The sequence below is a fragment of the Mchenga conophoros genome, linkage group LG8 (assembly GCF_057382185.1).
Source record: "Mchenga conophoros isolate Kocher_MC1m ecotype Shallow Benthic linkage group LG8, M_conophoros_male_GT1.1, whole genome shotgun sequence".
In the NCBI taxonomy this organism is placed as follows: domain Eukaryota; kingdom Metazoa; phylum Chordata; class Actinopteri; order Cichliformes; family Cichlidae; genus Mchenga; species Mchenga conophoros.
Window position 1 is genome coordinate 12546451 of NC_140533.1, and position 23080 is coordinate 12569530.

The window sequence follows — 23080 nt, forward strand, 5'->3', positions numbered from 1 at the left end:
AAATCTAGAGTTTTCATAACTGAAGACGAAGTTATTGGAGATCAGATCCTTAGGTTTAAATTTAACTTCATATGTAAGGAATCTACAACCAGTTTGAAAGTTACACTTCACCCTGTAAACACACTGTGTTAAAAGCTGGAGTACACGCAGTCATGATGTTTTTGTATTTGTTTCATTACTCTAAGGAGCCACTATTTCACAAAATAACGCTTAAACCCCCCAAAACAAACAACTTGCCATCTCAGTGTTTGAAAGACGTCCGTTAAACAAAAGAGGCAGAAAAATCCGTTTTGCCTTTTGTTTTGTTCCCTTTGTGGAGATGTTTGTTATGATGTGTCATGTGTCATGCCTAGTATACCATTTCACACAAAACGCTTAAACACTCCAGTCAATCAAAAGCCCCGTGAATGCCCCGATATTGCATACTGCTTCAAGATGATACACTATACCTCTTGAGCCTTTGTTTACCTCGCTGTACCTCATATTCAGTAAAGTAAAACATCTCAGCCAGACTCATCGATTCCTGGCCCCGTCTATGAAGAGTATAAACCGCGCTGCAGAAAGCAATAACAAGAAATTACCTCGTGAAATCTTATTTGTCTGGTTTGTTGAAAGGGAAGTAGTGGGAAGGAGACACATCGACACCTGAGGATGTTTCTGTGTGGACGCTCAGCTGGAGCGCTGTCTGGTGCGCGCTGGGAAACATTGCTGGAAAACAACCAGGGGGAAGAGAAAGTTTGTGAATTCACTGAGAGAAAAGAGACAATAAACTCAGGGAGAGTGGCTGGTCTGAAAGTTGTTTTGGAGTGCAAATATAATCCAGTCTGCACAATATAATGAACGCTCAGCATGCTGCCAATGTGCTTGATCTCAGCATTTAAGTGTTGCTCTATTGTTTTCTAATCTAATCTTCTGTAAATTAAGGACACGGCTTGTTCCAGGAGGGGGTTTTCTAATAACCCGTTAGCCTCCGCTAATCACAAGGATTAAAATAGATGAGGGGCTTCACACTCAAGCCACTGAATATCAAGCAGCAGGTATTGTGCAATAGAGGGAATCACCCACATGATAAAAAAAATAAAGAAAAATGGCAGAAAAATGAATCAGGTCATTGAATGACACAGTTTTAATCCAAACTGCTCTACTTAGAAGATTTCTTGGGGACATAAAACAGAAGAGGAGGGGAAGAGGAAGGAGAGAGTCAGAGGAAGGAGGCAGAAATTGGAGGGAAATGAGGAGGGGGGAAGGAAAAGCAGAGGGGAAAATTACTAAAAAGAGGACTGTATTATATATTCTATGATCTCTGCCAACTCTAAGCTTCACAATATTCTCTTTCTCTCTCTCCCACACACACACACGAAAACATGAAGTGCAGATTAGACCCAAATTTTGTTTTCAGTGCTACAAATGTGGTGTAAAAATCAGATTTTCCGAGGATCTTCTCATTGATAGGATTGGGAGTCATGGAGAGACCTCTGCTGTTTAAGGCTGCAGTTGCATCATCTGAATCCAAGCTTGTCCTCCACGTGCTTTCATGTGTTTTACACATGAAGTACAGCGATTAAAGTTTTAGGCCCTACAGATGTAAATATTTCTATTCAATGTGCTGCACCGCTCTGACCATCAGTCATAAAGAGCCGTCTTCAGCGAACAAGAAGAAGAGGGGGGTCATAAAGATGCCCCACAAAGCCGTATCCTCCGTAACCGTAACCACCAGTGATCAGACTAAATACTGATTATTATTGGTGGTATAAAACAAAACATCTGGGCAGAACTGCAAATGAACAAAACAACCCAAGTGTCTCTACTGCCTGCATTTATTTTTTCTTTTTCAACCATTTACTTTCATCATCATCATCTGACACAAGCAGAAATTTCTGACACGGTTTTTGTAATTTGAATTCCCCTCAAGTCAGTGATTATGTTGATAGATGCCAAATAACACAATTTCTAACCTGTGTTTAAAATGCTACTGCCCTCTGTTGGTAAAACTCAGCACCGCAAGACACCAGAACTGCACTATGTGCAAAAGTATTCTCCCAGATTTTTTGAAAAACAGTTTGCAAAATATTTTGGTAGCACGGGAAAAGCGAAAAACAATCAATCAAATTTTAGTTTTTATAGGAGATGTTGAAATAAAACCATGAAACTAATGGGGGAAAGACCAAAACGCAAAAACAAAAACAACCCCAGACGAACCAAAGAAAGGTTCAATTAAAATGAAGCTGGCACACATTACACAGCTCAGAGTTAGTGTCTGACTGCTGCTGCAGCTTGTTTTGCTCATGTTCTCTACCTACTGTAAGTCCCAGTGTATTAAAGGGGCAAAGGCTAAAGTCAGGATTAGAGCTAAATTCAGCATTCTTTACGAGTGCCAGTGTCAATCAGATGTGACAGCATATAACCAAAATATCACTATAAGTGTTTGATTACAAACTAAATGCTGCTCTGGTTTAGTTTTATTGCTACTGAGAAAGAGAGAGAGAGACACTGCAGACGAATTACATTTTTAATAACAGTTATCACTTTGGCTCTTCCCTAGTTAAGAATCATTTCCTGTTATATTGTAAGTTCTTTGAATGTTTTGTTGCAAATTAGCAACTGCTCAAAATTCTTGTTTCAGATTTCCACAAATGGGAAAAGCCAGAAAAAGCACATTTTTGCCATTTTTAAGGGGAAAAAAGTTCTGTTAGTCGAGCTCTGGGTGACATAAAAACAAACCCGACTGTAAAACATTCACAGCCAGAAATTAGATTTTTAAATGCAAGTTGCCAATGCTGCATTTGTATATTTGACAAAGTCTGTGTACACTCGTGGGCCACTTTATTAAGTACACCTTGCTAGTACCTGATTGTACCTATAGAACTGCTTTAATTCTTCATGGTGTAGTTTGAACAAGGTGCTGTGATGTTTAAATGATGCTCAGCTTGTTGTAAGGGGCACGAAAATATCCCCCACACCATTACAGCACCACCAGCCTGAACTGTTGATACAACTGCAAATTTTCAAAGTGCCCAAACGACCCATTCACTGCAGATAAAGACTTAAACTTATTATTGGAACTATTTCTTTCAGGTAGCATGGGACAGGATTTTGCCTGTGCCATCTCACCTTAATACGATAACTTTAGTTTACTGAAAGAACTCCAGATGGCTGCTTGACATCATGACTCAGCACTTCAGTTAAAAACCCCAAAACAATCTTTCAACTGTCAGCTGACAATCCCTCACCAAAGCTTCTGCTGGTGTGACTGACAGCTCGCAGGTGCTCTGACACACTGTGTCCAGTGAGCAGCCTGTTATACGAGAGGTGGTTTGACAGCTGACATTGTGGAAATAGTTAACTACTCTACATACCAAAATGACAGAGGGCGTTTTTGAAGAGACGCTCACAAAGAACCTCTTGGTGCGATGCGAACTGACGGCCTCTGTTGATTCGGATGCGCAGCAGTCAGCGCAGCACTTGGCCGTTGACACCTGCTCCGACATCGAAGCGATGACACAGCTGTCAAAACCAGAACACACACTTAGACTTCGACGGAGAGCACACACACCCAGCTGGCCTGAAGACAACAATATTAAAACCACTGCAGTGTCAAAAAGCTGTTCTCACTTTCTCAGCAAGGTCTAGCGTCACCATGGTGAAGGTCTAATCTCACAGAAAGCTGTGACAGAGTAAATGACAGTTGAACTAAACAATGTCCACCTCAGATCCATAACTGGCATTTTGAGCCTGAACAGGGATAAAATGATGATATACAGTCCAGACAGTAACAATTTGGGCAGTTGCACATTTTTGTCACTCTTCGGGCCCTCTACTGCATCACAATTCAAATCAACCTGAGAGATTTGACTCTCAGCACAAACTGAAGGACAGACAAGTTGTCATACAGACAGTGCCAAAGGTTTCTAAAGTAGTGAGACACATCATAAACAGCATAAACAGAATCATCTTATGCATGCACCAAGCTGACACACGCTAGAGGTGGTCATATATTGATTGGAGATTTGTGGGTGTATCCCTGGCTCCTCCAGCCTGAATGCCAAAAGTATCCTTGGGCAAGATACTGAACCCTGATCTGCTCTCCGATGTGTTCATCAGAGTGTGAATGCTGGATAGAAAGCACTTAGGTGTGGAAAACAGTGTGTGTGAATGGGTGCATGCATAAAGAGCTCAGGTAGAGTAGAAAAGAACTCTATAAGTCCATTTCCCTTAAGTGAGCAAAAACAAACTACTTTCGGCTGCTCCACAGAAGGTCGATCTGCATGTTTGATTTGGCAGATTTTTGCTCCGGATAGACTTCCTGATGTAACCAGATTAAGCAAAAATGACCAAATATTCCACAATTTCATCCTAAAAACCTCTTTGGTTGCTTTGGCTGTGAGTGGGGGAGTTTAGATTAATCTAAGAATTCATCTTGTTGCTTCCATCAGCTGTGAAATCGCAGGCAGATGCCACTGGGCCACTTCTATTGTCAGCTTTATTAACCCAACCCAGGAAAGAAGCACCACCATGTTTGACAGAACAGCTTCATATGAACTCTTCTCATTTCTTTGTGGATGTTTGTGATTTACGCTCAGTTTTTTTTGCTTCTAAGGCTTACCAGGGGCTTACATTTTATAGATCCACAGAGGATCTGATAATCAGTACAGCAGTTGTGATCCACAGCAGCGTGAACCAACACAGAAATGACACACAGCGAACCAAACGCACATTTGTCAGCCAAGTGTCCGATTACTTCTGGAGACTTGCCATATTGCCACTATGTGCTGAAACATGGCACAAATGGTTCTTTCAAATAAAACCAGCCAGACTAAAGCCCAGACTTGGCAGTTTGAAAGATTTAACTGGTGAACTTTTAAAGAAGCTGAAGCACAAAGCCTGCAGAAGAACAAAAATGTGCTGCTGGGTGCTGCTGGTTAAATGGCTGGCCTGCATTCAAGTCTATCATAAAGCAATGCAAAACAGCAGATTTTAAGTAAAGTGGATTTATTGGAAGGTGCAAGTGTTAAAAGATTAACACGCTTCATTTCGTATCAGCCTCGATTTGCCCTTTTCTAGCATGGATAAATTATACAGTGTACAAGGATCTGTGTTTAATATTTAGGTTATTCTGGAAGCAATGTTACACTAGCTCACATGCAGATCATGGTACAGACCATCAATTGACATACTGTGTGGAAAAGATGATCTTGACAGGTAACAGCTCTGGTTTTTGTTCAGTGTTTAGCAGGAATGGGGAAAAAATATTCACAAAACTTTTGAAATTTTGTTTGTCAGTACTATATCGATACAAGGACACCAAATATCAATATTTTATTAAATATATTAAAATACAACCAAGTCAGCTCATACTGCCCGATGGGAGGGGAGCTTTCTGCACTAGTCTGACTTGGACTGACTGCAATCACTCAGAGAGAGACTGTCAAAGGTTTGCAAATAATAAATAATTTGTCTAATTTATAAATGCAGACAAATTGCCGACATGTTGGCATTAGTCTGAATGAGTCCCCGTCAATGAACACAACTAGAGGGGACAGGCTGCCAGCTGATTCTGGCATATTCTGGTTATGTTCCTTTTTTTAAAAAAATTATCATTATTTAGAATTTACCAAAAATATACATTTTTTTTAATAGGGAGCCAGACTCAAAATGCCACATAATAGCTTGGTCACTTTATCCACGTTTACTGAGTATAAACAACCAAACAAGAGTTCATCCCAAACCCAGTTCCCTTATCATAAAACATACAGTATACTGTTAAGCCCTGTCCTGCCCAGTTTTCATAACTTGCATCTACCTTATTAAGTAAAAAAAAAATCAAGCTCATAAGCGCACCATCTTGAGGTCCTAGCCTCTTCATTCCAATCATTCTTGTTAAGAAATTGTAACCAGAGTTTTAGAGGCAACCAACTGGTTATATTCCTGTGGTACAGGAAGACCGCTGAGCACAAATGGAACAGTTAAATGTAAATTTCAGTCTGTGTGGACAACAACAGATGTGTGATTTTGACGATTTAACACAGTTAACTGCTGTATTATCAGAAACCGATTGCATGTCATTTCCAACTTGACCGCATTCATGCAAAGACTAATAGACTGACTCAGTCTTATGGCAACATTTACGGCCAGTTTTAATGACAATGTTGATTTACTTAACAATCTCATTTTGCTAAAATAAATAAGTGATAACTGAATTGAGAGAAATTGATTTTATTGGATAAGACATATACTGACAGAGTTTAACTTTGCGGACATAATTTGCAATATTATTTTTATAATTGTTGCAATACTCGTTTCTAATTATTGCAAAATGTTAAAAACTGCCGTATCATATGATGAGTGTTGTGATATTTTGTATCATGGGATGTCTGGCGATTCCCACCTTCCCGTTTAAGAGGTGGTGTAGTCATCCGTTTTATTATCATAGTTGTAGATATGGATTCTGAGACTAACTGTTGGCAGCTAAACAAATTTGGAGCCTTTTACATCCCTCTCGCTTCCAAAATGTATTCATAGAGAGATGTTCCCGTCACACATTTTAGTTTAAAACAGTCCTTTTACTGTAACTGACTGGAAACTCTTCCACATAGGATAATCTCACTAGATATACATGAGGTAAAATATGACAAATTACTCAAACAATGCTCAATGCTGCTCAAACAATGAGGGAAATTGTTTGTGTGGTGTATTTACGAGACCGTAATAAAACCAGTTTTACAAATACTGAATTTAAAGCAGTGCTCTTTTAAACGTAACACAGTGTAATTGTCTGCTGGGCAGTTCTGGACCCTCTGACATCCGATCAACTTCTCTGATAGGCAGCACAATGAGGCCTTCAGAAGCAAAATGGTGGCTGATGTTACCCAGAATGCTTTGGACCAGCGACAGGACGAGATTTGAGATTGTTTACTTCAGCTAAAATTACAAACTGGCATCAGATAAATTTAGAGTGGGAACGCTAACACACGTGACGCGATGGTGTAGCTGTCTTCTGTAAATACATATGTAACATAACTCCGACTCCACTCTCTCCAACTTTAGACAACTACACCAGCACTGGGTCAAACATTATGTAAGGCGAATCTCAGACACACATGACCCATAAATGCACAGTCAACACCAAAGTGGCATCAGGATCTTTTAAGGTCACAGGCAGCATGTATGGACTGTTTTTTTTCTCTTTACTCTATTTGAACACTCTAAACACTAACATATCTCTCTTTTTTAACCTAATGTACACATACTCACACTCTAATAAATACATTGAAGCATCTTGCCAATAATACTGTGATGTAGAGGATCCAGGAATCAAACCACCAACCTTCTGATTAGTGTACAACCCGCTCTACCATCTCAGCGCCGCCTACATAAGGCTGCAACTATTACAAAACTGAGAAGTAATTAAGCGACAGAGTCCAAAGCCACCTCAACAGCTTCTTTTGTTTAGTTTATTGTAATGTGAAACACAAAAAGAAGCAGATACCGGGGAACCAACCCATGTTTGCATAAAATACTAATCAATCAAAAATTATTTCCTTTCGAGCAACTAATTGATTAATCGACTTAATCACTTGTCCCACACCACTGAGACTCTAATGCTTGAGGGGAGGGGTGGGGGGAAGGGGCCACAGCAGGCTATAATTGTGGCAGGGATTCAGACAATCAGCGGATAATTGTTAATTATGAGTCGCCTGTGAAACAGAAACGCCTCCGCGACGGTCCTAATAAAAGTGCCACGTTCGTCAAGTTACATATCATTACCCCGATAATTACTTCGATGCTGCGCGCTGAGCGGGGCTCGGGAGGTCCAGCCTGTGTGAAGGACATCCCTCTGCCGGTGAACGCAGGGAGTGGTCTAACTGGACTACAACTCCGTGTTTGGCTGCTGTTTTTCAGCACCGCTTCCTAAACGGGGCACAAGCGGCCAAAAACAATGACGCGTCACTGCGAGCAACCGGTGACAAAAACAACTGCCCCGGAGTCAGCCCTCCACTCCAATCAAACAAGCCGAAACGCGAACGCTGTTCTTGTTACTCCTGACCCCGAAAAGGAGCCACAAACAATAGAGATGTTGTCCATATTATCATAAAACCAACAGTGAGTATTTATACAGTCAAACGCGTACACGCGCAACGCACAGCCCAATTATTCTCCTCCATTCACTTACACCACATTCATATTTTTGTTCCCTCCAGCTCGCCTGAGCTCAATTATTCACTCCTTCACCTACCTACACCACCAACGCCACCCGTGCACTTGTGCTATATGAGTATAAATACTATTTCATATGGACCCTCCTACACACACACACACTCATCCATTCATAACTCATCCTTTCATCTTTTCCGTCCCTCTTAAGCTCCATGTGTACCACATGAAAGGGGGGGGAAAAACACACACACATTCATTCACTCTACGCCCCCTCCCCTCTCTGATCGTTTTCACCCATTCAATCCCTCCTCACTCACTAACCCACTAACTCACCCAGACTGTGGTTAACAGAGAAACACACACGCCCCCCAAAACAAAACCCACTCAGTCCTTAAACTCACTATAAACACACAGGTGGATAAACAAGGGAGAGAAATAATTTATATGTCATTCATATATATTTATATAGAAACAGGCACGCGAGATATTATTGCAATCTAGCTAAATGTAATTTTATAATAGTGGGTACTTTAGTGGGTACTCCAAAATGGGCAGAATCCTGCAGTAGCCTACAGTGGAGGACCTCCTCTGTGAAAAGCTGCCTAGTTGTCGGCGTGGTTTTTGTGTGTGTATGTGTGCAAGATTTAGTGTGATGCGCAGGAGGACAGAAACTGGTATCCATCCAAAAATTAGTCCCCAATAACTTGGATAAGCACGTCACAAAAGTCGAGTGAGAGCACTACTCCTGTGGCTGTGAGTTTCATATAGGAATCAAAATGGCGTTGCAGGGAGGGACAGTAAACCTGATATTAAAATGAGAAATAATGTAGCAGAATTGTTGCAAAGTTCATTATCTGGGATCTATTTTTTGCTGCTTTGCATCGGCACCCCAGACCCTCACTATCATGAGCAAAACCACACGTCCAACCTGTTATTGACTGTGGTCTGATGCGCCAGTTCCTGAACAAAAGAAAGCCATCACTGCGCCCTATACTGAAGGACTTTGGTTTCGGCTGCGGTCCCCCGTGTGCAGCTGGACTCACACCTGGTCATACAGCGACCACTCATCCGTGACCCCTGTCAGAAACGGTGTGATCAATTTTAAGACCCGCTATCAGAATCCCTAATCTTTGAAGGTGTTGGCAACTTTCCTGACAATGAAGCTCGAGTGGAGACTGCCATAGTGACAGTTATAACCAATTCTGCCTCAATATGAGCAAACACGGGGAACCCACGAAGCGTGTCACGATCCGAATAAACCCACATTACCGTCCCGAGTGTCACCTGCAACTTGGATACCGTGACATTTAATTTATACGTGGTTTAACAGTAAATAATCTCGACCACGTCACTCAAAGTCAATGGCCGGACTGTGTTAGTTGTGAAAATGTATCCATGTATTAAAAGGAAAAACGGACTCCTGCATTGCACGAACAGCGTGCATCAGCACGAGCATAGATGCAGTTTCGATGTGCGTTGGGTGATTTTGTCCCAGGTTCCGCGTGTTTGGGTCAATTTAATGCGAATTGTGCAAAATTGTTCACGGCACGCGTTACTTCCAGCGGGTTTTCCTGGAATAAAAGTTGTTGGCCGGCGCGGATGGAGGACAACGAGTGTGCCGGCGTGAAGCCCAATGTCTCTGCTATCAGCCCGTGATGTTCCGCTCGGTAGTATTCATCGGGAGTTTTTATATTTGTCAGGAGTTGGAGGATGAAGAAACACAAACGGGACGGCGCCAGTTCCATGGAGTCCGCTAGATCAGCTGCTGGCAGTTGGTGTTCTCAATCACGTCCGCAGATAGGCTTCATAGGCTCACTAACGCGCCTGTGGAATAAGACACTTAAACTGATCCCGGGTATTAAAGCGTGACTTTGTGTGGATGAGATTTTTTATTATTTATAAGCAGAAATAAAGTAGCGCATTGTCCGATAACCTGGACTTAGAGGAAAAGCTTCATTTCTGACTGCGCGTTTATTTCGCTCTTCTCGACGTTCCTGTGCACAGAGCAGGGTGACACTTACACCTTCCAGGACTTGCTGGTTAACTTACTCAAAACAAAGAAGAACAAAAAAGTCATCATGACGGAGACATCCACGGCTCCAGCCAAAGCCAAGAAGGCATCCAAGCCCAAGAAGCTCGCTTCTCATCCCAAGTACTCGGACATGATTAAAGCGGCTATTGTTCACGACGCGAGCCGGAGCGGAGCGTCCCGTCAGTCCATCCAGAAGTACGTGAGGAAAAACTACAAGGTGGGCGATAACGCCGATGTCCAGATTAAAATGGCCTTGAAGAGACTGGTGGCGGCTGGGACGCTGCGACACACCAAGGGAATCGGCGCGTCCGGATCCTTCAGGCTCACCAAACCGGAGGACTCCAAAAAGTCCACCAAGGCGGTAGCGGTGACGGCCGCCAAGCCAAAGAAAGCGGCTAAGCCCGCCAAACCCAAGAAGGTGGCCAAGCCCAAGAAGGTGGCCAAGACACCGGAGAAACCCAAGAAAGCAGCTGCGAAGAAAGTGAAGAAGGTCGCGAAGAAGGCGACGCCAGTAAAAGCCAAAAAGGCACCGGCGAAGAAACCCAAGGCAGCCAAGCCCAAAGCAAAACCAGCAAAGAAAGCAGCCAAGCCCAAGGCAAAGACACCCAAAAAGGCAGCCAAGACATCAAAAAAGAAGTGAATGGACAATAGCGGAGGCAAAATCACTGTAAATACTTAAGGAAATGTTTTCGTATATGTATTATTTTTGTAAGGTGTCATGCAAACTTATACTGTTTTTACCAGTAGTTTTCTCTCCATTTGCACTATAGCCTAAAAAAGCTGTAGAAATAATTGTGAGCATTGTTTTTTTGTTTTTTTAATTATTGCGTTAATAATAATATTAATAATACTGTTAATTCCCGTCTGATCCTCGGTTACTTATGGGCTAGAGTGAGATCTTGCTGATAAGGAAAACTTGTATATACAGTGGAAGTCATGAATAGTTGTTGTTAGTGCACGAGGTCATGCTGAAAATACAAATGTTTCAATGTTGAGCATTGTTGAGCCTTCACAATGTACAGACCATGGGAGGCGAGCGTCAGCAAGAATTTCCTAAAGCCTCTATAGTGGTCATTCAGACTCCATCCTGTATATATTTTTTTCCATGTTCAGACGACTCATGATGTACAAGCACCACTCTGTATTCAGTCACTTTTAAAGACTGCTTACACTGCGACCCAATAAACCTTTGTCATCTTCTAAAAAACAAAAAAGTGTTTTCAACTTATTGCGCGCATGTGCGTAATTCGCTCCGTGAAGCGGATGGATAAAATACTGTGCACAGCAAAACTCTAAAGGCTTATATGTCATTTATTTGGCTGCAAGGACAAAGAACACAGTGTTCTCAATTTTGGATGTGTGGATATTTGGGATGACATATAAACCCTCTTTTCCATAGTATTAGTTATGCGCTGGGATTTAACAAAGCCCACCTACGGAAGCCTTAATGACATATTTTAATCGCATAAGAGCTGATTAAATATAGTGAAACTTGAGATGACTTCAAGTTATAACGTGGCAATTTACACTATGAAGCAATACTTCAACTTATCAAGTGCAACCTGCTCTCCGTGGGTGCAGACAATAGGTTTGATTTATAATCCGAGTGACATAAAGCACGAAGCCTGCACACAACAGAGCGGGAAATGTGCACAGGAATAAAGCACTTTAATACAATGAAAATGCAGTTGTATACAATGGCAGGGGCATTAAATAACTGGGGGTTAACGCTTTTTAGTGAAACCCACAATTCAAACGCTCCTACATAGAGGACATACAGGTTAACCTGTAACAATCATTCGCACATCAAACTCAACATCTATCATGTAGAGGGGCTGCAGATCCCCGAGGAGGTGCCTTTGCAGACACACCCATCGTTTGCCGTCCTCCTCCTTACCTGAGGAGCAACTCTGCCATCTTGTGGCGTCCTGAAGGAACAAACGGGCTCCTCTTCACTGCAGTCGGCACAAAGGCGGCAGCAGACTGGATTCCCAACTGATGATGAGAGTCAGGAATCAGGATTACATGTAAATAACTCCCCTCTTGTTATCTTTATATAGGGATGTAAGATTGCTGCACTAACCTTGTTTAAAAGCTCCCTGCTGAGCAATCAATGTGCCGCGGGCAGACCAACCAAAGCATGCCACTGTTGAAACCGCATCAATGAGGAGTAATCTAATTTTCAGTATTTTAACTCTTTACGCATATAAATAAATAAATAAATAAATAAGGTTTTGTGATTAAGTTTACAGAGAATCCATTCCTCCTGTGACTCATATACACTCGGATGCCAGATATTAAAAACATCTGCTCTCGCTTGAGCGCTAAAAACAAAAAACTTCAGTAACGACAGAAACTTGGTCCAAAGATAAAAGTGCCAACTATTAAACATCAATAATAATTACAGTTTCACAGTATCTCTTTCAACAGTCATGACGTCTCCACCCAGTCTGGTCTGGTCTTTTATTAAGCAACTAAAATCAGTAAGAAAACTGTTTTAAAAGTCAAAGAAACGTCCGGGGAAAACAGTGGGTTCAGAGCTAAATCAGTCAACAAAACAGGTATAATAATCAAAGAGTCAGAGTGGGAAAACAATACAATGGTGGACTCTGTGACACAGGAAAATCATTGGAAGGGTGTTAGGGGGGAGAAAAAAAAAAAAAAAAGCACAAATCAAACAGTTAAAATCGATTAAAATTAATTTAACTTCAAAGTGAAATTGACAAACCTAGCAGAAGCAAAGATAAATGACCACATTTTTCATTAAAAATGTAAAATTTTGTAGGTGTGCCTGGTCTCCTTTTAGAGCAGAAAATATTTCCTACATTCCGGCAAATGCAAAACCACCATCTTCCACATGAAAGGAAAGTTTCTTTCTGCACAAAGAGAAATCTCTCCCTGCCACAGCATTCCCCATTAACACTTTGCTACTAAAAAAGAAAAGAAAAACAATACTTCATCAGTCCAAACAGCATGCCTAAGAGGAAAGTAGCATGCTACAACTACCCACTGCCACTGGATTAATTTGGCAAATCGTATACAATTAATTTGTATCTCCGGTATCTCAGTCAGAAGAAACAGCGATTCTCATGTGTGGGTTTCAGCAGCAGCCAATCAGCAAGTAGTCTTTGCCAAAATGCTTCACATGCTGCCCTTTGGTTCGTGTTTCAATTTGGCATATTTTGCTTTATGCACGTATATAAAAATCTCTCATCATTAGCACTATATTGACACTGAGGGGGAAAGCAGTGGGCTTGACACTGCTTTCTTCCTGCATTTCCTCCCCTCTGATAAAGCACCTTTTTGGATATTAACAGTAGCAGTTCTTGGAGTGTCAAGCACAGAAAGGCTACCCACTACTTAGCCTGGACGAACAATGTAAGGCGGAAAAAGCTGGGCCCGGCAGCATGGGGAATAATACGATCATCAGCTTGCTGCTGGTGTGATGTGATCAACTGACTTCAAAGTGGAGAAGAGATCAGATGATGGAAATGGCAGAGATATGGAAAGTGTCCTGGAAGCCTTCAGGGTATTAAAAAAAAAAGTAAGATGACATGGACTTTGTCTAGTTCAAGCTGTGGCGGTTCTGCATCTGGTCACAGAGGTTTGGTCTTGATGGATGGAGCATCAGGCTGGGGGGGGAAAGCCTTTCCAGCTTGTCAGTTATTTCAGTCTGGCAACAGCTCTGTAGATAGCAAAACCCAGAACTGCAACCACAGCCGAGCCCAAAGCCACTCTCAGCCAGAATGTTGTGTTGCTCATGTCTGAACCATTCAGGTGCCTGGAGATTGAAAGGGAAAAAGAGCAATCACAGAGGGTCAGCAATAAAAAAAAAAAAAAAACCATGAACAAGCATTAATATTACAAACATCTAGCTTACTTTACACCTTCACCTAGCACCTTTTATTCATTCAGCTTTATAGTTTCTACAGTTTTAATGAAACTTTCTCCTGAATACACCCCTAGAAACTCTGTATATCAAAATGATTTTTAATGATAATAAAATGTGGTAGATATAACTCTACACTTCATTTAGTATGTGCAGAGCCATAAATATGCAATTAACCCCTGCCTCGGCTTTCTGCTGCCTGCCTGCCATCATCTCCCTCTGCACGTGCAAACCAAAGTGACTGTCAGAATCTGTGTGTATGATGTTTATGAAACTGTCATTGGTACTATACAGTTACAGGTAACAGTGTTATCTAATGTCTGACAGCACTTAGGATATTTTTAATCTGTGCGCAGTTTACCTAAAACAATATACGGTTCCTATAGGTGGATATATATAATATATAGAGACATTTACCTCACATATACTTCTCTATTAATAAATCTAACATGGGCTCAACCTGGGATGTTCTCCCTGTACCAAAGAACCTAAATGGTGACTGAAAACAGGAGGTGGTGACTGAGTGCAGCAGGCTGTCTAACTGAAACATACGGGTACATGGCTGCCCAGGCAAGTCTTGTGTAGATGTTCTTGCTGGTGGAGTCAAGGGACAGCGTGGAGAAGGGCATCGGTGGAGGCAGTCTGTGCTTATAACAGAACTCTGCTGGGGTCATCCCGTGGAACTGCTTCACTTCAGGAAGGTCCACCTTGCAGGCGACCAGCACGCATGGGATGTTGCTTTCCATGTAATGTTGCTAAATTAAAAAAAATTAACAAGTTCAAACAGTGAAAAGCTGAGTTGAGAGAGGAGCAAATTTATATAAAAGGGTGTCCTAATGTAATTCAGATAACACATAACTATGGGGTTGTCAACTAATTACAGCCAGTGGGTCCAAATACAAGCAAATTAAATCACAGTTTATGTTTATGTGTTGCTTAGTAACTGCAGAGTAATTGTAACTGAATCTTTCTTTAGTCAAACAAATATTAAAAAACTAATAATGATGCTGGAAGGATGTCTGTCTCAAGTCTATTTAATATGTTGGACCGTCTAACCTCTGCAATCTTCAGCTCTCCAAACTTATCTTTCTGTAATTACATATACGAACGGTAAAGACTGGGAGAGGCTGCAAAGTGAGCTGTGCTGGATTATCAGATAGGGTAACTGTGGGTAAACAGCAGCAAAACACACAGTAAAAGTAGAACTGATCTCAAAATTAAAAAAATAAATAGAAATTGACACTTTGTCCTTCAAATGGTCCTGCAACTGACCTTGTATATGCTGGCACAATAGTTGAAGGAATGGGGGTCACTGATGTCGTACATGAGACAAGCAACATCACAGGAGGCGTCTGACTTCTTCAAGAACTCTGTCTCCACGTCTACCTCGTTAAGCTGCAGAGAAGAGAAGGTTGCTCAGGTTATAGTCAGGGTCAGATAGAGAGAGACGGTGATTTAAAAAAAATCCCCATGGGAGCTACTTACGATAAGGTACTTTTCCTGGTTACTGACTTGTACAGTATTTATGACATAAGGGCAGAAGGCACTGCTGGAATCGCCTTTATTCTATTAAAGCAAAAAAAGACACTTTAGCATGATCAGAGTTAATAGTAAAGAGTGGTATTTGTCTATCACTACCTAAGAATGCAACATATGACATTCAGCTCCGGACTAGGTGATGGGGACATACCACAGTGTGGCGATCCAAAAAGGCCTGGAGGAAGGCCGACTTGCCTGTCCCTCTTGGTCCAATCACTTTGCAGAGAAATACTGATCTCTGGGTCTGTCGCTTTTCTAGGTCCACCTTTTTCTCTCGTGTCACTTCACATATGAACATTTAAACAAACAAACAAACAAATAAATCACAAAACGGGCAAAAACACTGATATGCTATTTTTTTCCTATGAAGCTGGTTAGACTTCAACTAGCTTAGCTGTAAGAGCACCACCGATGCTCATCAAAAGAAAAACGTTAAACATTTCAGATGTTAAAATTCTGGAAAAAAACATAAAACACCAAAACATAAGATGCCAAAAGATCAGCCTGTAAAAACAGTGTAGAAATTACCCAAAGATAAACTGGTCAACACATGTATTTGCTACTGCCCCATCTAATAAGCCACTTTAGTTATCTTAAAATGTTTTGCCGTATTTCACATTTGACATGAAAGTTGCTGGTGAACATAAACCTTGAGTAAAGTGACCTCTAGTGGTTGTCAATACCCGTACACATAAACACTGCATTAGTTTTAAATGAAGTGTAAAGTTTAAAGTTTGTGCTCAAAGCAACCAATAGAAATAGAGCTAAGAATTTAAACTTTAAAATAAATCTATCAGAAAAGATAAAAAGAAGAGCAAAACACTGGCTTCTACTCACTGATGTTACTTAAGTGCAATCTTTAGCCTGAATGTAGTTCTCAATGACACTAAAATGAGGAGGTTTTATCCTGCGCACAGTACAAAAACCCCTGATGACAGGCAGTTATTAAGCAGACTTTCCCTGAATGATTCTGCTAACATGGCTAAAACCAAAGTACACAAAGAGGTTAATTTATTTATTTAAAAGAAAATCAAAGTAAGATCAGGTTTTCTTGCACAAAAAAGGCTGACTCACCAATGGACATCAAACTACCTAAAAGAAAACTAAAACCAGCACGCACATGCACAAAAAGTCTCTTTGAAAAAATGAAAGACTTTTGATGTTTTCCTGACAAATGTGTAACATTACATCACACATCCTTACAAAACTGTTCTCAAACTGCCCACAATGTGTCTGCAGATATCTTTAAGTCACATCCTGTCATATACTGTCAATCACAAAATACAAACTTCATCACTCATTGAGTTAATACCCAGTTACTTTGCCATGCAGAGAGTGCACTGTGCTTCAACGCATGCATCCATAAATGTATTGAAACACATGCAATTTATAAACTTCCATTTCAAGGGGAACTATTAGATCAGATCACCGTGCACAAGCTAAACTTATTCAACAGCATTAAGACTAATCTTCCAATATAGAGCTTAACATATGAGAATTACATTTAAGAAGTACTGATATCTCCTATGTGTCACAGTAATAATGCCTTTTATTCACCATCCATGTTAAACACACACACAAACACACACACACACACACACACACACCTGTGACTCCAGCAGTCTGTGAGTCCTGTTCAGTGAGAATAGGGTAGCCTAGATATCCTAGGTGCTCCAGGCAACGGTGGATGTCAAGGTATGCAGAAAGCCTGTGAAGGTCATACGTGTGCAGACAATAAACTCCTGGACGTGCATTAAAGTGTAAACCCAGAGCTTACTTAACACATAATGTCAATAATTTACAAAGAAACTTACGTCCACTGACAGAGGTAGCCGTGATTTGAGATGTAGCCCTTATTTGTGGTTGGGACAGTCATGTAGACTTCAGGACCCCATGGCATGTAAGGACATACGCAAAACAGGTTTCTAAGCTCTTTCGGTGACAAGGCGGAGTCCTTATCCTAAGAGGGAAAGCAATGCACTTCTTCAAAACCAGAATGTCAGTAATGTAACTGCTCATCTGGCTCACAATCCATCGCAGTTCACTGTTTATTATGACAAATGTTGTGAGACCCTATAGATGATCACTGTGTGTAACTTTGATTAAATTCTTATCAATACCGTAGGAGTAGTGAATCCTGTGAATTGTGGATGAATGGATGGATAGACTCAACATGGTATGAGCTACCATTTAACAGGGAGATCATGTTTACACTAATTTTACTGTGCAGCATGACACGAGACCCTTTCAAACACTCGCTGCATTCTATTAATCGATCTGGCTTTATGTGTTAGCGGCACCCTGTTTATTTTTCATAACAAAGCTGAGACAGCAGTCATTAAAAAAATCTATGTACCTCCTTTAACACAGAACTGAATTCATACTGTCACATTAACAGCACACATAAAATTACAAGCAGAGAGAACAAGAGCCAGTTTGTGCACTTTTTGTTGTCAGAGGCATATAAACATTCAGTTTACTAAACCTAAGTGTGTACGGACACTTTCCTTGACTACATACATCAAATCTTGTGCATAATAGACAAAATTGCACAAGTACTGAGGTACCTTCCAGCATCAAGGTCAAGGAAACTTTTTAAATAGAGCTCATGACTCAAACAACTGAACTTGCTACTTACTTCATCGTACTTGTCAAACAACTGCTGGATGAACTGGTAACCCTGATGATTGAGCTCTGTGGTGCAGCCAACAGGAACTCTGAGTCTGACAACAGAAGAACATTTAGATATTTCAATATTTCTCTGACTAATGCAGAAAAACCAAACAAAGTCAAAACCACCTGGATGAACAGGATGACAGATTACTGTAACTGTACAGGAGCAATGACGTTTTCAGTGTAATTATATGCCCCACTGGTTTACTGTGGCCTTCAGCAATGTTATGTTTTTGGACTGAGACAGGATGCAGGCACTACACATACTCAGGGTAAAGGTAATCATCAGTCAGCTCAAGGTTGTCATCGTAGCCAAACTTTCTGAGGATAGTCCACGTGGTTTCATGTCGACCCCTCTGAATAAATAATGTATTAAGGAACAAGAAACCTGAAAAAAGAAGAAGAAAAAGAAACGTGACACCATTAGTTGAATATGGCCCTCAAACAACCTGGTTTAAGGTTACACGCTGACATTCATAACTTTGTATTTAATTATTTTTTAACCATTTAGGGTCAGGCCATTGTCCTGGACTCCATCGCTGGTGTTCTTCCAAACTACAGTCTTTACATCTTCTAAGGCTTGTGGTGCCAGAGGATTCCCAAAACAGGATTTCTACATGAAGACATGTGTTTTTAGTAAACAAATCAGATGTTTGTCTGAAGTAAAAGCTGAGAAAACATTTGATTTGTTTAAAATGAGCACCTGAAAGCTGTTGAGTTCAGCATCACTGAGGATGCGATCGTTGTCCTGGTCGGAAATGTAGAATATTCGGGTGAGAGCTCGGACACACGACGGTTTTAGCTAGAGATAAACATTAGATATAAAATTAATTAATTTGAATGTATGCTTGTATACAAGTGAAGTGTTTCAGACAGGAAGAACCACACCTGGCATGCAGCTCCAAAATAAATAAATAAATAAATAAAAAATAATGGCTGACCTGTTTGTCCTCAGGGTCATAAAGAGGAGCAGTGGGGTGTAGCACTGCCTTCTGTGCATAATAGAACAGCTCTGAAATGTTTTTTAGGTTCTTTGCAGAGCACTTGGAAAAAAGAGACAAAGTGCAAAGAATGGTTCAGATATCATTGTCACAGAAATCCCAAAGGCAGATAAGGTGTTCATGTGTAAATATTTTTATGAATCCAGGCGAGTCCAGGTAAAATAAGCAGGTGTGTACAGACAGGAGAGATTAGATCTGTGTGTGTGAGTTAAGTTTCACCTCAACACATGTCTCAATCTCAGAGAACTGGTTCATGATGGGTAGAATGGTTTCCATGGAACTCCCACAGCGCAGATCAGATTTGTTTCCCACGAGGATGATGGGAACCCTGATGTAGCAAACGGAGACAGAAGAACTTTCAGCACAACACCGTCAGGACTTATTAAACACATACATCACAACCTAAGCTCCTGGTCACTTGTGGGATTCAAATACTAATACTCGTTCCACATTTTGAGAATTTCACTGATGCGCTAAGGTCCACTTTATAAAATGTCACAAGAAGCTCTAGTTCCCAGATTACAATGTTTGCCAACATCATATGCAAACAAACACTGTAAAAGAGTGCAAAGTTCAACAGATTAGAGGACACCTAGCCGCAGACACACACACACACACACACACACACACACACACACACACACACACACACACACACACACACACTCTAATACATACTTGTTTCCCTTCTCTGCATCTCCGTTGACTAAAGGTATCCATTTGGTTTTAATCTGAAAAAAGAAAAGGCGGCATGTAACACATGTGCGTGGGATCACTGTACAGTATGACACAATATAAGACAAACAGTAGTTTACTACCTTGTCTATTGTGTCCTCATTGGTGACATCATACACGACACACACCACATTAGCCTGTAAGGGGTGTAAAAAGAAAGTTGGATCTTAATCCTAAAAACTGAGAGCAGACTCAGTTTAAACGGTTTAAATGATTGCTACTTTACACTCATTTCAAAGACAAACAAAACAAAAACTAGAACAATAAAAGAACTTTAAGTACTGATTACATTTCGCAAGAGTGCATATATGTAACTGGAGTCAGAGAAAGGAAAAGGATCAGTCTGAAGTTTTATGGCCCCAGCTTTCATATTTTTATTTACAAGTATGCAAAGGTGCACTCCAGCTGGAAATAATAACATTTATTATGTTCTCTTGCTGCATTTACCTTGATGATCTCATCTCTAAGGACCTCGTCACTCTGCTCTTTTTCTGTTAAAGTTGAAGATAAACATTAATCTCAAACTCATGCCATTCAGACACATGTGCACAATTTGCAACTTCGACAAACTGCACACACAGTGTACAACAAGAACAAATCAATGGTGTAATAATGATGTGCTACCTGAATAGTCCACTATGTGTGTGGGAACCTTCTCTGGAGTCACATCAGCAGGGATGGTTATCTCTTCAGCTCTGGGGGGAACCTGTTAGAAATTAAACATCATTAACTGAATTAATAATCACAAACTACTGTTGGATGCAGTCATAATAAGACTCTGGTCATAAAAAGACAGATATGGTCAGCAACAATAAGTAGGCTGTGGTGTTTAACCCATGCTCAATTTGTGTCAAGCAGTACGTCAGTAAAATATCCCCCACATCATTACACCACTGCTAACCTGAGCTGTTGATACAGGGCAGGCTGGTTACATGCTTTCATGTTGCTTACACAAAAATGCGACTGCCATCCAAATGTCACAGCAGAAGTCGTCACTCAAAAAATTGCGATTATCCAATTGTTGTTAGTCTGTGCTAACTATAACTTCATTTTGACAGCTGACAGGATGGTATCTACTTTAGTGTTGTACATAATGTGCTTTTAGCTTTAATTTTCTGCATACTCCAATAACCTCTTTTTACTATCAAGGTAACTGTTGCTTTTCTATCAGCTTGAACCCATCTAGCTATTCTGAACTCTTGCATGAACAGGATGCCTAACCTGAGAACTGCTGCTCAGTGGATATTTTTTGGTTTTCAGACCAACTCCCAGAGATGCTTGCATGGGAAGATCAGATCAGTGGTTTCTGAAGTACTCAGACCAGCCTGTCTGGCACCAACCATAATGCCACGTTCAAAGTCACTTTAATCACGTCTTTTGGCAATTGTGATGCTCGGTTTGAACTTCAGCTTGTCATCTAGAACATGTCTACGTGCCTAACTGCACTGAGTTGCTGCCATTTGATTGGCTGCTTAGATATTTGTGTTAGTAGGCAGTTCAAAAGGTGCACCCAAAAAAGTGAAGGAGTGTACATAGCAAGAAAAGGCAAATGTTTAGATGCTTAGAAAGGCACAGCAGTGGTGAGCTGTGCTTACAGTTACCTGTTCAGGAAACTCCTCTCCAACCAGAGACATGATGAGAGATGTCTTCCCCACTTTGGCTGTCAGAGAAGAAAATGAGAGGATGAAAGGCGCTAATCTAGCTCGTATTTTGATAGCACCTAGTTATAAAGTAGTTATTATGCGGAGTGACCGCTTCATAGCCCACTTAATTGAAACGTGTTCACTCAGAAGAAAGCATGATTATATAAAAGACATACTATTGTTTGGCAGCTAACTGTTACTCTGTTTACCTTTAGTTAGTTTATATGGCTCCTTGATGACTGTATCGACCGTTAGAGAGTACTGATGTGTTAGCTTACCTAACTCAAAGCAAACTTTTCAAACTAACAATAAACGATCAATGAAATATACTTATGTTTTGCACAGTATGGCTTAAAACTGTTCAGTCAATAAGATAAAAATACATAAAATGATAACGTTATTGCGATTACTCCGCGCTAGAATCCAGCAGCGCATTATTAACTGTAACTTTCCAGTCAAATATTTTAAGCTAGCGAAATATAAACGACAGACAGGAGTATATTGTACCAGCATAAAACATATATTTTTATATGAGTAACTTCTTTCCTTTTAAAGACACTTATCGCCTCTTGGCATCAGCAGTAACCCAGAACATATTCAACTAGAAGTCAAAAAGTTAGTTAGCTACGGCAGCTAATGGCTGCTAGTTGCTTAGCTTGTGCTCGGCTGTCAGTGTGAATGACTTACGTTCCCCCAGTAAAAGTATCCTGACGTCTTGCTTCATGTTTCCTCTCTCTCTGGAGAACAGTCAGACACGTCGCGGCACTAAAGTGACATCCACCATTCATTTGAATGTCAAATTTCTAGCTTAAAACAAACGTGTGCCACTCCACAGCGATATGCAGCCAAGGTGAAATCATATCTTTCCGGTTCACAGAGGAGACTGTGAAACCACGCCCTCTGCTGGGCACAGGCCAGGCGTTACTCACTGCACTGTTGTCTTTGGATTTACTGCACTGGATCAGGGTTTGTTTGCTCAACTACACACTGAAATCACAGGGAATACACAACAAGTGCAAACAAGAAAAAAATAATATCAAACATGATATGTGGTTTCACATCAATCTGTGTTCATCACTCCCAGTTTAGCATTTTTAAATCACATTTCATCCTCGCAAATATAAATACATGGAGCACATCATCGGGGTCTATATTTTAACATTTGTCCCATTTATTGCCAGTCAATACTATAATTAGAGAGTTTGCTTTTCATTAATTAGAATCTTATTTTTGTAAACAGAATAATTTGGGTGTATAGATGATTGGATTTTTTTTTTTTCCAGAAAAAACTGTTGAAAAGCCCCTGACAGAAGTGGTGACTAGTATTGGTAATTAGTGAGACTGTCATTGACTGGGAAGCCAGACTTCAAGACTTTGTCACAGAATATCACTTGTGTGTGTCCTTTTATAGAAG

At 40.7% G+C, this 23080-nt stretch overlaps 3 protein-coding genes across 5 annotated transcripts in view; 1 reads left to right on the forward strand and 2 right to left on the reverse strand.

Moving 5' to 3' along the window:
* Positions 1 to 12349, reverse strand: part of rhbdl1 (rhomboid, veinlet-like 1 (Drosophila)) — a 68297-nt gene extending 55948 nt beyond the window's left edge. Inside the window, exons 1-2 of one of the 2 annotated variants that reach the window (XM_085284225.1) lie at positions 12270 to 12349; positions 12084 to 12181 (exon numbers count right to left, since the gene is read on the reverse strand). The gene's annotated coding sequence lies outside the window, so the exon portion shown is untranslated. Of the gene's footprint in view, positions 1 to 3356; positions 3469 to 12083; positions 12182 to 12269 lie in introns of those variants that run through there. The other variant, XM_085284221.1, reaches the window with a different exon arrangement.
* h1-0 (H1.0 linker histone) lies at positions 9973 to 11400 on the forward strand. The gene has a single exon (XM_085284228.1). The coding sequence runs from the start codon at positions 10233 to 10235 to the stop codon at positions 10824 to 10826; it is 594 nt and encodes a 197-aa protein (XP_085140354.1). The 5' UTR covers positions 9973 to 10232; the 3' UTR covers positions 10827 to 11400.
* A 288-nt stretch (positions 12350 to 12637) lies between the features above and the next one.
* On the reverse strand, positions 12638 to 22557 carry rhot2 (ras homolog family member T2). 2 transcript variants are annotated; one of them, XM_085284216.1, is made up of 19 exons: positions 22354 to 22557; positions 21625 to 21683; positions 20648 to 20729; positions 20471 to 20514; positions 20107 to 20160; positions 19967 to 20019; positions 19508 to 19616; positions 19229 to 19330; positions 18991 to 19089; positions 18792 to 18900; positions 18555 to 18675; positions 18253 to 18337; positions 17429 to 17574; positions 17222 to 17322; positions 15766 to 15896; positions 15561 to 15641; positions 15348 to 15470; positions 14628 to 14830; positions 12638 to 13967 (listed from the first exon to the last, which is right to left on the reverse strand). In XM_085284216.1, exons 1-19 carry the CDS (start codon positions 22388 to 22390, stop codon positions 13850 to 13852), a joined length of 1857 nt encoding a protein of 618 aa, XP_085140342.1. In that variant the 5' UTR covers positions 22391 to 22557; the 3' UTR covers positions 12638 to 13849. The 2 variants fall into 2 exon arrangements, with proteins under 2 accessions (XP_085140342.1, XP_085140343.1); XM_085284217.1 differs by lacking the exon at positions 22354 to 22557 and adding an exon at positions 21876 to 22164.
* Positions 22558 to 23080: the final 523 nt, after the last annotated feature.